A 13,601-nucleotide genomic window follows, 5' to 3' on the forward strand; every position below is an offset into this window, starting at 1 on the left:
ATGGCAATCCCTGGGGCTTCTTTACTGGGCATTCAGATTGGTAACTTGTTCAGGGCACACCAAGGCTCCTGCCTTACCCACTCTCCCACGTTTTCCTGCTGTGGAAAGTGGAGCAGAGGAAGAGGCTGGTGCAGGTACAATTCCCACCCTGACCCAAAGTCAGGAACTTGGAAGAGCCCTGGGGTCAGTATTGAAACTCTAGCTCAAAGGCACTTGCAACATATCTAACTGTCTGGGTAGGTTAAGAATAAATTCTTGGGATGTCAGACACAGACATCAAGGACAGACTCTGTCTAGCACTGGAGTGCTTCTCCCATCAGGTAGATGAAGAAATTGCTTCCAGTATGTAAAAGGAACACCCTGTGCATCCTTTGATACAGAGTACTTTCTCACTTGTTGACAAGTTTCCTGTACATTTGGGTGTAACTAGTTTCCTGATGCTATCTGGGATTTCATAATGACTCTGATGTTTTCACAAATCTGGGGATGCAGGATTTCCACTACTATTTCTTACCTCAATTGCATTGGTTTCTCAGCAGCTGCTGCCGTGCCCTCCTCTTTCTCATTCTACATTTTCTATTTGTATGTCTTTCATAGCAGGATTATTTCTGTCTTTTCTGTAGTTGTCTGACTCTCCCCTCGTGTTCCTCACCTCACTCAGAACAGCCAGACAATGTTTAACTGATTGTCTCAGATACTGTCATTAATTCCAGGAAGGGGCAAGGATTGCCCCAGAACACTTTTTTATCAGTCTGAATTCAAACTAGGCTCGGCATTACTGCTCAAAATATTGCTAGCAATGACTGTAAGTCTGGGAGATGCACTCATACCTCACCACAGAGTTCTCCAGAATTTCATCTTTCATTGAGTAAAATTGCTTCCAGCAATGTCAGAGCAGAAAGCACCAAAGCAAGTAGAGAAAATGAACAGTATGCCATGAGTCATGGCTGAAACCTTCCTCATCCACTACCACAAAGTTTGCTGAGACGTAAAAAAGAACAAAGAGGAACATAGTGCACAGTTGAGGTTAAAGCAAACAGCAGGACAAGGATTTTTTTCAAGACAAGACACCACGCTGTAATGTTTAGAGGGTGTACTTATTTCTGATTCCAGCACATGATGTTTGGCAGGAGCTTTGAACAATAATAATCTTTTGCTACAGCATTTACCTCCTTACCAAGGCAGAAGTCAAGCTATATTACACTGGGGAATTATTAACCAAGTGTGAATGGAGAGAATGCCAGTCTGTACTTGGGATTGTTCACTCCTTTGTGGCAGGAAGGCGAGTGGCGGTCCTTTAGACTCTTGTTCTGGTCTCACGTGACCAGAAAGAAATGAGAATTTACTTCAAGATCCACCTCATATATTACCCCCATCTCAACAGAAAAGCCGCAAAGCAAGACGCTGGGGGGGTCAGTACTCAGGGCTCCCCAGCTTTTCACAATTCCACTTTGTCATTTTTCCTCAGAGTGATTTGCCTATAACAGCACCTACTAAAACCAGCCCCGTCTGCAACACAGGAGCGACGGGGGGGTTCCTGCAGTACAGCCCATTCACAGCATTCCCGGGGGTTCCTGCAGTACAGCCCATTCACAGCATTCCCGGGGGGCGCGGAGGACACCAGGGGAGCCTCAGCTACGGAGTCTCACCCTCACTGGCTCCCCAGAGTTCAGGAATTCCTTCAAAGTAATAGGACGACAGATTTCTTGGCATTGAAACGCTGTCAAAGCACCTCTGAAAACAGATGAGCTGGCCACGGAGGAAAAACATCCCCGTTTCCTCCCAGTCAGGCTGTGCAGCCTTTGGAGCCGGAGCCGAGGGCGTTCCAGGGTAGAGCAGCTGCTGGTTAGAGCGGCAAGCAGCAAAATGACTCTAAGGTCGAGGAAGGGATTGTTCGTATCACCTTCAGTGAAATATTGGGCCAATAATCTCTAACACTGTTAGTTTTGCCTTTCAGAGCTGGGTTTTATTCTAGTTGTAGTTTCAGTGGTCCGAAGATAGAAGTGTCCTCTGCAGCCTGCCAGGGTAGCCCCGGGTTCTCAGCGCTCCACGGAGTTCGGGCTCCCTCGTAGCACAGCAAGCCCCTAATCTTTTTACCATTTGGAAGTCTGGAGAGCACAGTGGAGGAGGGTGGGGACTGGCTCTGAATGGGCTTCTTCTGAGTTCACAAAGCATGCTTTATCAGCCAGGAGCAATCCCAGCGCTTGCTCCAAGGATCACTGAGGTCATTGCTACCCCGGTGGAGCTGTGGGATGGGAGCACGCGGTGCCCACGCCCCTGCACTGTTACATAAAACCTGGCGCTGATCTCCGCAGTAATGACAACAAATCCGAGGTTTTTTTCAAAACAACCATTTGGCGCCTGATTTTCAAATCCGCAGCCCAACTGCAGCTGGCTGGGTGCCCAGTCACCATAGAGCTATTTACATATTTTCCTCCAGCAGCTGCAATAACCTGTTCTGTTCCTCATGTCTGGCCAGACTGGCTCAGCCTTTTTCATGGTCTCGCTGGAGAGAATGATTTCAATATTATGCTGTTGAACAAACAAACAAAGCAGCTCCCAGTGTGTTGGGAGCTCAGTTTTAGTGAAGAAATGTCAAATCAGAAATCTTTGTCTCCCCTTTGAAAGAAATATCTACTTAACTCTATCGTACACTGTAACATCAGAAATGCTGCTCGCATTGGGAGTGCTGATTCTTTAAGCCAGAGCTTCTGTCAAAGTTTACTGAGGAAACGTGAGAGGGGAGAAGACAGGCCTGGGGAGATAACAAAGTATGTGCATGGGACCAGCCTCTCTTGGACATACTACATGATTAATCAAGGAGATGAAAGGAATGCTTTCTGCAACTCCAAAGTATGCTCCACCCAGGATCTCAAAGTATTTTACAAAGGATAATTCATAAAGCTTTGCGATGATCTTGCAACAAAATTAAGATGACCATAAAGATTAATCAGTTAATGTCTGTATGTCCTGAGTTTAATGGAGCAGCTCTGTGAATATGGCATTAAGGTCACAAAATCACAGAATCCCAAAATGGTTTGGATTGGAAGGGACCTTAAACCTCACCTCATTCCATGCCTGCCATGGGCAGGGACACCTTCCACCAGCCCAGGTTGCTCCAAGCCCCGTCCAACCTGGCCTTGGACACTTCCAGGGATCCAGGGGCAGCCACAGCTGCTCTGGGCAACCTGTGCCAGGGCCTCCCCACCCTCACAGGGGAGAATTTCTTCCCAATATCCCATCTCACCCTGCCCTCTGGCAGTGGAAAGCCATTCCCCCTTGTCCTGTCACTCCAGGTCCTTATCCGAAGTCCCTCCCCAGGTCTCTTGGAGCCCCTTTAGGTACCTGTCAATGCATCTGTCTCATTGGAAAACATTTTTCCAGTTCACAGCTGGTGACAAGAGTAAAGTGCTGGAGCACTGCCTCAGTTTGGAGCTGAGCAAGATTTGTTTGGATGGAGTAAATGTGCAGCAGCTCCAGCAAACGAGAAGCTTTTGGTTGATGGAGATATTTGCAGGCTTCCTCTGCACTGCTAAACCCCAGTTCTGGGTATGAGAGTAGCATAGCTTTAGAGGATTTAATTTGGCTTACAGTGCCTGCAGAAATCTTGCATGTACAAGGAAAACCAGCCTGTGTTGGCCCTGTGTTGTGTGGGGGGACAGACTGGCATAACTCCGTCCTGCCAAGACTGGGGCCATCGTACAGGGGGACGAAGAGATGTCCTTGCTTGGTGGGTAATCTGCCCAGGTGCAGGGATTTAAGGCTGGGCCTGCTCTGACTGAACCTCTGAGCTTCTTCAAGTGCAAGAAGTTACACATAAGATGCATCCATGTGGGGAACACCACAGGCATGGTGGATGTTGCATAGATGGGCCTCCACTGCAGGAGTCAGAGTGCCAGTGGTTGCAACTCTGCCTCCTCTCTTTTGTGCCGGTGTTGTGCTGGTCTGAACTGGTCTGAAGGAGCAGAAGCTCAGATCTGTGCAAGCCTGTCATGTCTGCACGTTGCAGAACATAAATCACAGTTTGCCCTCTCTACCCCTGCTAAGCAAATACATTTGGATGATCTGTCACTCAGTGGTTCTGGTTCAGTGGCCACCCCACCCAATAGCAGGGGTTGGGTCTGGAGGACTGGCCTGAGGCCAGCAGGGAGAAAACCTCCACCCTGCAGCTGGCAAGGAGCTGGGAGTCCCTCCAGTGCAGTGCCTAGAGGTGCTCAGCCAACCTCAGGACATCTTTGACTTCATAACCAGGACTGCCACAAGGAAAAACTCCTGTGTGAAGAACCCGCACTTCTAAGGGCCACCCATGGGCACTGTCACTGCTGAGCCCTTTGCCTTTGCTCTGTCTTTACACAAATCTCTTGAATTCCCCACCCTGCACATTTCTCCTGTGGTGTCAACAACAGGCAGCACTCTGGCCACACCAACCAATTCTTGACCAACTTTCCTGTTTGTTCTTGTCAAAAATACCTTCTTACGTAAAACAAATAGCAGTATTTGCTTTCTACAGGGCTCTGCTGTTGGGATATACAAGGAAGAACTGACACCTCCTTGGAAGGGGGATACCCGCGTTACTCCATTCCCAGGAAACAGTCTGGCAGGGTTGTCCCTGCCATCCTTGGCCTGTTGGTGGGTCTTCTGAATAAACTCACTTTAGAAAGGACCTCCCCTTTGCAGTTACCCCATCTTCCTCAACCCTTGCATCATTCTTGCTGCTTTTCTGGCTTCCTTTGGCCTGAAGACTTGAGTTAGCAGTGGTCGCTTCCTGCCCTTCAGCAGGTCCCAGGGATGGCCCAGACTCTGCAGGTGTCCATAGCTCCAAGGATAAAGCATGGGCAGGTGATCTATCCATGCAAGCCAGGAGTGGGAAATGTTAGAGCTCTAAGCCTTTGCTAAACATGCTGTGTCATGAGATCAGTCATGCAAAAATGCTTTGTAGCTGCCTGGTGGCACACGGTGCAAGCAGGCAGCGCAGCCCAGAGAGCCAGCTCTCACACAGCTGCTCCTCTGGAAGTGTCACTGGAGAATGAAGTGAGCTTCTGTGCTGGAGACCATGGCTGGTCAGAGCTCCCTTGGGGTGGATAAGAGACGTGCCATTGCTCAGTGGGACCTGGTCTGGGCAGGCAGTGTCCAAGCACAGATAGTGCCACTGTGCTTCTCTTATCAGAAGTACTGGGGCTGCTCAGGTAGATGGGCATGGGTCACCTTGGGGCTGCAGAAATGTTTGTGCCAGAATGGTAGGATCCTTCACAGGCACTGCCTGTGCAGATGTGCCTCTTTCCCCTGCAGCACCTGCCTGCACAGGGCACAGTGGTTCACAGAAATCGTCCCTTTCGCTGGCTGTGACTGCTGCTCCTGTCCTTGTCTGTGCTGCAGAGTGAGCACCTCACCCCACCTTCCCCTCCCACCCCCCTTCATGACCAGCTCCTCCACCAGCTCGTGCTGGCAGCCCCTTCTCCTGTGCCCTGTTCCTGCACAGCCCAGAGCTGCACCCTGGCCTGGAGGAGGCTCCTTCCTGGGGCCCAGAGCAGCACGTGCGGGTCAGGGAGAGCCGTGGGGGGCCGAGCACACACTGAGCTGGAAATGAGAGACCCTCCAAACCTCCATCTGAACTTTGAGGTCCCCACAGGCTCCACTGAGATGCCAGTCTGGGCTCCTTCTTCTCTCTGGAAGCTCCGTATGGCTGGGACAGCCCAAGACCCCCCTGGCACAGTGACAATTGGGTGCAGCTCATCCAGCCTCCTGGCACTGCCCAAAGGGGCAACATCCCCTCCCTGCCCCAGCCATACCATCCAGCCTGCTCCCCGTGCTGGCAGGGCCAGACTCTCAGCTGGCCCACCAAGGGACAGAGGGCATCATCCCCATGGCAGCCATTCCTATCTACATGGTATCCAGCCACTGCAAAGCATTGGCCACCTTGTAAAAGGCAGCAGGAACACAAATGGGACTTGCATTTGCCCAAAGTGGCTATTTCTGAGGGAAATCTGTGGGGCTGTAAATGGTCTTTTCCACTTGGTAAGGGTGAAACCTTTCCATCCTCAGCAAGAGCAGCAAGGGGAGAGGTCGGTGTGCCCAGGGTCTCACTGCACTGTGCGCTGGCCCAGGGGAGCAGCAGCGTGTGAGCCCTTGTACAGCAGCTGCAGGGGGAACTGAGGTCCCCTCTGTGGGGATCCCTATTAGAAGGCAGGACATCTGCTCCCGAATGACAGAAATAGAGGTTGTTGACCCAAGGGTATCCTTTTCATTTAGAAGTAACAAGCAACTTACACAGAAAGCCAAAGCTGAGGCACCATAACCGTAGTACAAAATGAAGGCGTTCCATTGCATGGCAGCAGCGGTGAGGCTGTTAGCCCAGGCTGTAAAATCAAAGTGTTATAAAGGCCCAGTGCAGCCCCAGAAAGGTTAAATCCTCTCCTTCAGCAGGTGGGATCAGCCTGCCTGAACTGACAGCTGCAGATGGTTCCTCTTTTCAGGCAGAGGCAGTTGGACAGGCCAGGTGCTCAGAAACCATGTTCAGCAGAGGCTCCAAGGAATAGGCAAGGGTTGTTTTCCAGTTTTTCCTGGAGCAGCTGGACTTGGAAACAGTTGCTGATCTGTAGCAGCATGGGTGACAGCTTTAGCAGTGCACCAGTGCTATAAAAGAAGCCTTTGCCCAAACCACCAGAAACACGGGCAGCCTTCCCCGTTCATGGCTGTTATACACAGTGATCAGGGAGCTGCTGCAGAGGCAGCTGCTTTTCCCCTTGCAGGAGGGCAGTTTCTTAGGTCCTCTGTGTGTGTCTGTATGGCCATGCACAAGTGCTGCTGCAGAGGGGAGACCACGGTTTGAATGGAGCAGCTGGTGCCCTTGCCTGTGCAGTGTAGGACAAGGATTTAGCCTGCTGTTTCCTCTCTTGGTTTTGGTGGTAGAAGCTGTTGGTTTCTGATTTTGCTGTGAAAAGTCTTGCAAGTTATCAAATACTTTTTTTTTTTTTGGGGGGGGGGGGTGGTATTGTCTGAATCCCAGTTCACTTAACTAAGAGCAGTATTTTCTTGAAAGTCAGGTTCAAACTCCTTCACCTGGAACACCCAAGGGCCAGTGTGAAAACTGTCCTGTGATGTGCAGAGCAGTGTTTTGTTTAAAAATATGCTTGAACCTAACTAATAAACCACCACCAAAGACAGTGGTTAGAATCTCTGATTGCCTTAAAGCAGGGCTTAAAAACTGTGTAGGAGAGTCAGTGAGGAGCAGGGTAGCTGTGTGGCAGAAGGCAGCCAGAGCTTGGCCTGGCTGGGCTGAGACCCCTGCAGAATGTTCCTATGCTGAGGCAAACACAACGTGGGAGAGAGACAAAGAGCCCAAAGGCAGCAGGATCATTCCAGCAGTGAGATCTCTGCAGTGACCTTCACTTCCCTCCCAAGGAACTTAAGCAAGGAAGCCTCAATTGGCTCTGGTTGCTCCTTGGATGGTTCCATTACACACCAGGGACTCCTCTGGCATGTCACCAGCTGACAGAGCCTTCTCCAGCTCTGTCCCACCCCCTCATTAGAGCACAGTGGAGCATTGGTGGCAACTACCATCAAGTGCCCAAGCAGGGCCAAGACAGCACAGGCTGTGTGTGAGAGGGGCCTTGCTCATCATCACAGGTTTTCTGTATGACAACCACAGCCACTTCTTAGCTGGCAGAGATGTTATCACTTCCACTGTCCCCACATCCTCTTTCAGAGCTCTGTTCTGTCATGGTGCACAGGGGCATTTCCATCTCCTGTTGTGAGTAATTATTTCCTGGAAGACAGCAAAGCTCCATCACTTGGGGAAACACCCTGCATGGACAGTGAAGCACAGGGCAGACCTCAGTGCAGAGCCACACAGCCCTGAGCCTTTTAGAACTGAGTGGGGCTTTCAGGTGTTTGAGGACCAGAAGCCTCCAGCAGGACAGACAGGATACACCAGGGAAGGGGCACTTCCAGAAGAAACCAGACACTGAGAGCAACAAGGTCTCAGCTCATAGGGGAGGCATCTGGCTACCTATGGGAATGGTGCTGAAGTTCTTTCACACTGATTGTTACGCATATTTTTGTTAATTAACATAAGACAGTAGTCTCTGAATTTAAAGCAGCCTGGATTTAGGCATGAGGCTGAGCCCATCCCCTGCTTGCTTTCTCGATGCCCAGCCTGCTTGGGGCTTCTGGCTCACAGGGTGACCTGTGCTGCTTGCTGGAAGACATCTGGCAGAAAAACACATCTGGATCTTGGCAAAGGCAAGCACCTGCATCTTACAAGACCTTGGCCAGTGAGGGGTGAGGCAGGAAGGTGGAGCACTGCCGGACAGCAGCAGGCTACTGTCCTGCCTGTCCTGGTGGAGCACTGCCGGACAGCAGCAGGCTACTGTCCTGCCTGTCCTCTTCCCTTCTGGGGAGATGATTCAGTTCATACTTGGAATCATTGGATAAAGGGCCTCCACTGCTGTGCCAGCCATGGGAGCATATCCTAAGAGCATCTTTCATCCGATGTTCCACCACAGCTTGACAGTGACCCTCTGGGAATTCTGGCTCCTGTAAGAGGAGGGAAAGGAGCTCTGCCTTTCCATGGTTTGCAGGTGGTGGATCTCAGAAAGGGTGGTGTGGCTTTTTGGCCATGACAGTAGGCAGGGGGCTTGCTGGAAGAGGAGTGAGGTCAAATGGACAGGTGGAAATCAGTTTGTACCTGGTGCCTCTGCCTGCCTGGAGGGCCCATAGCTCTGCAGTGAGCTTCACATTCAGCACACGATGGGGTTCCAGGCACCACTGTTCAGCTGTGCATCCTGTGCCTCTGTCAGGGAGTGCATAGGTTGTGCTTATTCTGTACTTGAAAAAGAGAAGAGACATTAAAATAAACCTCATCTGTCTTGTGGCAGAGAACGGCTTTCTCTTTATAAACCTGGAGCAGCTGGGGAAGGGCAAGGTGTTCACATGCTGCACTTTTCCTTCTTGGTCTTCAGCCAAGTCAAGCTGAACTCTGGCTTTTCCAGTTCTGTCCCTGCATGTCCATGCAATGCCTGTGTATGTCTCTTGGCAGCTTCAATGCTGCTGCTACCCCCCATGTTCTTCATTTTTGGATTAAAAGTGATGCAGAATTCTTCACTCACCCAGTCTGGCCTCCTGCTGTACTTGCTTGATGTTAGGATGGATTGCTCTTATCCTTGATCTTCTCCATTGAAAATTCTCCATCAGAAATTCAGGTGGCCACTTCCCATCTACCTCAGCTCCTCCTCCAGACTGAAAAAGCCTCATTCCTTCCACCTCTCCTCACGGGATGTATGACCCAGGCCTCTGATGTCTTCATGGCTCTCCTATGAACTCATTTCAGCTTATTGATGATTTTCTTGCACTGCAAGGCCTGAACACAGCATGGCCTAACAAGGGCCAGGTAAAGGGAGTGATCCCTTCCTGGACCCTGCCAGGTGCATGTCTGTCCGTGCAGCCCAGGATGCTGATGTAACCAGGACATGCTGCAGATGTTCAACCTATTTATTGCCCACTGGGCCCTCTGTGTCCATCTCAGCAAAGCCAGCTTTTCCCATCATGGGACTTTGGATTCAGCCCTAATCCAGTGGTTTCCTCTACCTTATCTCCCCTTTTACTGCCCCCCACCACCAGGCTCACCTGATAGGGTCTTTGCTTGTAATGCTTCTGAGAAAGTAGTAAGGTAAAGAGTGAGGGAATTTAATGCAGAATTCAAAGAAAGAGGGAAATTCAGCAGAGATGCAAACCATTTGCAAGTGCTGAGAATGTGGGAGAAGGCATTTATCCATGTTGGAATGGGGCAAAAGCTTCTGGAAACTGAAAATCTGGATTTTCTGTGAGGGACTTGTGTAGGCAATGAGGCAGGAAACCTTGTCTTGGGGAAAAGGGGTCGAGGAGGGCATAGGAAGGTCATTATGATTCAAAACTCAAGGGGAGCTTGGGAACTGCAGATCCATGTGTTTGTGCACTGAATGGGAAAGAAGGTGGTGTCCTGAGGGGGAGGTGGCAATAGCCCGGGCACATGAGGGAAGAGCCTCACGCCACTGCAGGCGCTGCCGGGGCTTGGTGCTAGCGGGCCAGGCGGGGAAGCAGCTGCCACCTCCTCCGGGCAAGCGTTTATTTCAGGGCTGCTCATGCCTGATGGTCGTCACAGAGACAGAGCAGGTGGGGGGCCCTCCTTGGGCTCACCCAGAGCTGAGTGAGCAGCCCCGAGGCAGCTCCAGGCAGTGGCAGGAGAGGTGACTGGAGAGGTGACCTCCTTCTCCAGCCCGGGGCTGTGGCAGCTCCTCCTTCGAGGAGCTTGTGCACAGGGGAACCTTTGGCTGTCCCGTGTGATAGTTCTCATTAGCAAAGATAATTCAAACACCTGTTGATTTTACAGGTGCAGATTAACAAAAACCGTGGTATTCCTATTTATTTTTTTGGCTGACTTTTGGAAAGTATTTGCTAATGGTTGTCATTAGGATAAGTATTTCGAAGGGTGGTTCCTTCTGTCTCAGTCAGCCCCACGCTGTGGATGCCTGTCCATGCTCTGCCCTCCTGTGGGCAAAAGCATCGGAGCCCACACCTGTCCCACCGCCGAAGGGACAGACGTTCCTCACCGCTGGAATTCGTGTCGGGAGTGGTGGAGCCCAGCAGGGCCGAGCTGGGAGCACAGCCCTGCAGAGACGAGCTCTACGGCAGGATGTGAAGTTCTGTATTTGTTTAAAAAGCCAGGATCTTCAAATTTTGAATTAAATTAATACTTTCAACTCAGTATTTTCAATTTCAACAAATTAGACAGAATTGTCTTTGAAAGCAGAAAACAGTTGAGCATGTTCACCTCAGTTCTCTTTCAGAAGTAAGAGCCCAGTATCTTTTATTCCAACAAAATAGTTTAATTTGTTCCTTTAGATTTGTCTGTCAAACGTCATCAGACCCCACCCAAGCGATACCAAAGTTTTAAATGATGGGGAGAAGGCCCCAGCGCGGGGCTGAGCGGCCTGCGGGACCCGCGGGGACCCCGAGGAGCCGCCCGGGCCCGGCCGAGGGGAACGGGCAGCTCCGCCGGACCCCCCGTGCGGGGCGAAACCCCCTCCCTGTCCCTTCACACCGCACAAGGACCCCAATGAACCCCCCCCATCCCCTCACACCGCACAAGGACGCCCCCCAGCCCCTCACACCGCACAAGGACCCCCAGCCCCTCACACCGCACAAGGACCCCCAGCCCCTCACACCGCACAGTGACCCCAATGAACCCCCATCCCTCACACCGCACAAGGACCCCCCATCCCCTCACCGCACAGGACCCCCAGCCCTCACCGCACAAGGACCCCCCCCATCCCCTCACACCGCTCCTCTCGGCCCCGCCCGCAGCCGGAACCGTCTCCGTCCCGGCGCCCCGCGCGCTCTCGCTCTTTCCGGCCGGGCGCCATTGCCGGGGCTGTGGCGGCTCCGGTCCATCCCAGTCCATCCCGCTCCATCCGCGCCCGTCGGGCCGCGCCGCAGCCATGGCCATCCGCTACCCCATGGCCGTGGGCCTCAACAAGGGCTACAAGGTGACCAAGAACGTGTCCAAGCCCCGGCAGTGCCGCCGCCGCGGGGTGAGTACGGGCTGTGCCGGCCCGCGGGGCCCGGTGCGGGTGTGTCCGTGTGTCCGTATGTCCACGTGTCCGCATGTCCGTGTGTCCCTGTGCCCGTGTGCCCGTGTGTCCCTGTCTCCGCGTGTCCGTGTGTCCCTGTGCCCGTGTGTTCGCAGTGGAGCCGCGGCTCGGGGCCTTCTCCGTGGGCAGGCAGGAGGGCTCGGAACCGCGCGGTGCCCGTAACAGGGGCCGGGCAGGGCTCGGCCGGGCGGGAGGGGAGCAGTGGAGCTTCAGGGGCTTCTGGACTCTCCCACTTTGTTTCTCTTGGTAACGACAACAGGCGACCCCCGTAAAACTGCCCGGTAATGGTGGCTCGGAGCTGTCCCGGTTCGCTGGGTGCGTTGGTTGTTATGAGGCATTAACGCATCTGTGCCTTTCATGCGCTCTGCTTCAGTGCTGGCTGTAGCTGTGGTGTCCGAGGGGCGTAGCAGTGGAAACCTTCGGGATCTCATGGCCCTGCTTTCTCCAAAAACGGTGGTGCTGTCAGTGTGTGAAACCCTCCGTCTTGGGGTGGAGCGAGGACAGCACACCTGGCCAAGCTGGCGTGCTCCGTGGCACCTGCCAGGGATCAGCTCCCTCGGGACATCCCGCAGCAGGGGCTCAGAGAGTGCCGCAGCCCTTTGCAGTCCTGCCCGGGTAAACCAGTGCATGCATCCCTTGTGACCCACGTATCTCCTCCCTCCCCGCAGCGCCTGACCAAGCACACCAAGTTTGTGCGGGACATGATCAGGGAGGTCTGTGGCTTCGCGCCCTACGAACGCCGCGCGATGGAGCTGCTCAAAGTGTCCAAGGACAAACGTGCTTTGAAGTTCATCAAGAAGCGGGTGGGTCAGTCCAGCCTCCTACCGAGGATGGCAGAAACTGCTGTGTCAGCTTTCTGTTTTTCTGCCCTTACTTTGGCATACTTGGCTTTTCAATTACTTCATTTTTTCAGTTGTTTGGGAAGTTACTGGTGTAATCTGAGGGACTGAAGGGGATGGTCCTTGGGTGGGAGACCAGGAGTTGGACACAAATGTACATGTAGCCAAAAAGGCCCTGAGCTTAGGATCCAGATTGCTGTGCTGTTTTTGCATGGTTTGCATGTCTGGTGTGGGGGAGAACAGCACTGATGGAGGTTGGGTACCATTATCCAGGAGACTTCAAAGGAGATTCCTTGAGGGCAACAGTGAGAGCTGAAAGCAGCTTCTTGCTCGCCCCAAATCAGTGGGTCGAAGTGCCACTGAGACGTGATGGCAGCCCCCTGGCTGGAGGTTTGCAGGACTTTACCATTCTGCCTGGTTTTGAGTAGAGTGTCTGCAGTGACACTGCAGCAGCCCCAGTGTGTGCTGGGTGAACACTGACTGCCCCGCTCTCTCCCCACAGGTTGGCACTCACATCCGGGCCAAGAGGAAGCGGGAGGAACTCAGTAATGTCCTGGCAGCCATGAGAAAAGCTGCTGCAAAGAAGGATTGAGTTGTACAGGCTGTGACACAATAAAGTCCTTTCTCCCAAAATCAGGGTAGTGGTGGTGGTACATGTGCTTCAGTGGGTACTGCTGGGGGATACTGACAAGGCCCTGAACTGCAGCCATGCAGAATTTGTATCACTGGTTTATTTTACCTGCAGCTGCTGATACTGGTGGTGCTGTGACTTACTGTGGAGGGGAATCCTCCAGACCATGTGCAGTCTCAGGACACAGAAGTCTGCAATAGCTAAATTTTACCTTCTCCCACCTCCAGACCTAAATGGTGGTAGGAGGGAAGTCATTGGGCAAAAACTGCTGTTGAAAATATACTTTGCAATCCCTTCCTCAGGGCCCATTAGCCCGTTCCTTGTGCAGCTTTTCATGTTCCTGTTTCCCCTTGTACTCTCTGTTCACTCCTGTCTTGTGCAGTGTGTTAACAAGTCATGAGAGAGACCTGGAGTCAGCAAGAAGTCCGGACTTCAGCAAGTGGATTCTTTTTCTGGGCTCCCTTGTTGTGAAACGATGAGGACTGTTCTTCCTGCACAAGGAAA

The 13,601-nt window shown here is 52.4% G+C and overlaps 1 protein-coding gene across 1 annotated transcript; it reads left to right on the plus strand.

Moving 5' to 3' along the window:
* Nucleotides 1-11,361: 11,361 nt before the first annotated feature.
* Nucleotides 11,362-13,102, plus strand: RPL36 (ribosomal protein L36). Its single transcript, XM_050334477.1, has 3 exons — nt 11,362-11,567; nt 12,296-12,430; nt 12,969-13,102. The coding sequence occupies exons 1-3, from the start codon at nt 11,475-11,477 to the stop codon at nt 13,056-13,058; spliced, it is 318 nt and encodes a 105-aa protein (XP_050190434.1). The 5' UTR covers nt 11,362-11,474; the 3' UTR covers nt 13,059-13,102.
* The last annotated feature ends 499 nt before the right edge of the window (nt 13,103-13,601 follow it).

The sequence above is a fragment of the Myiozetetes cayanensis genome, unplaced genomic scaffold, assembly GCF_022539395.1.
Source record: "Myiozetetes cayanensis isolate MyiCay16 unplaced genomic scaffold, myiCay2020 scf54, whole genome shotgun sequence".
In the NCBI taxonomy this organism is placed as follows: Eukaryota; Metazoa; Chordata; class Aves; order Passeriformes; family Tyrannidae; genus Myiozetetes; species Myiozetetes cayanensis.

What these genes read in the sequence shown, in the direction of transcription:
- RPL36 (XM_050334477.1), top strand. Translation starts at nt 11,475, where the DNA reads ATGGCCATCCGCTACCCCATGGCCGTGGGCCTCAACAAGGGCTACAAG. An exon ending in GGCAGTGCCGCCGCCGCGGG is followed by an intron (nt 11,568 to 12,295) that starts GTGAGTACGGGC and finishes CCCTCCCCGCAG; the next exon opens with CGCCTGACCAAGCACACCAA. An exon ending in TGAAGTTCATCAAGAAGCGG is followed by an intron (nt 12,431 to 12,968) that starts GTGGGTCAGTCC and finishes CTCTCCCCACAG; the next exon opens with GTTGGCACTCACATCCGGGC.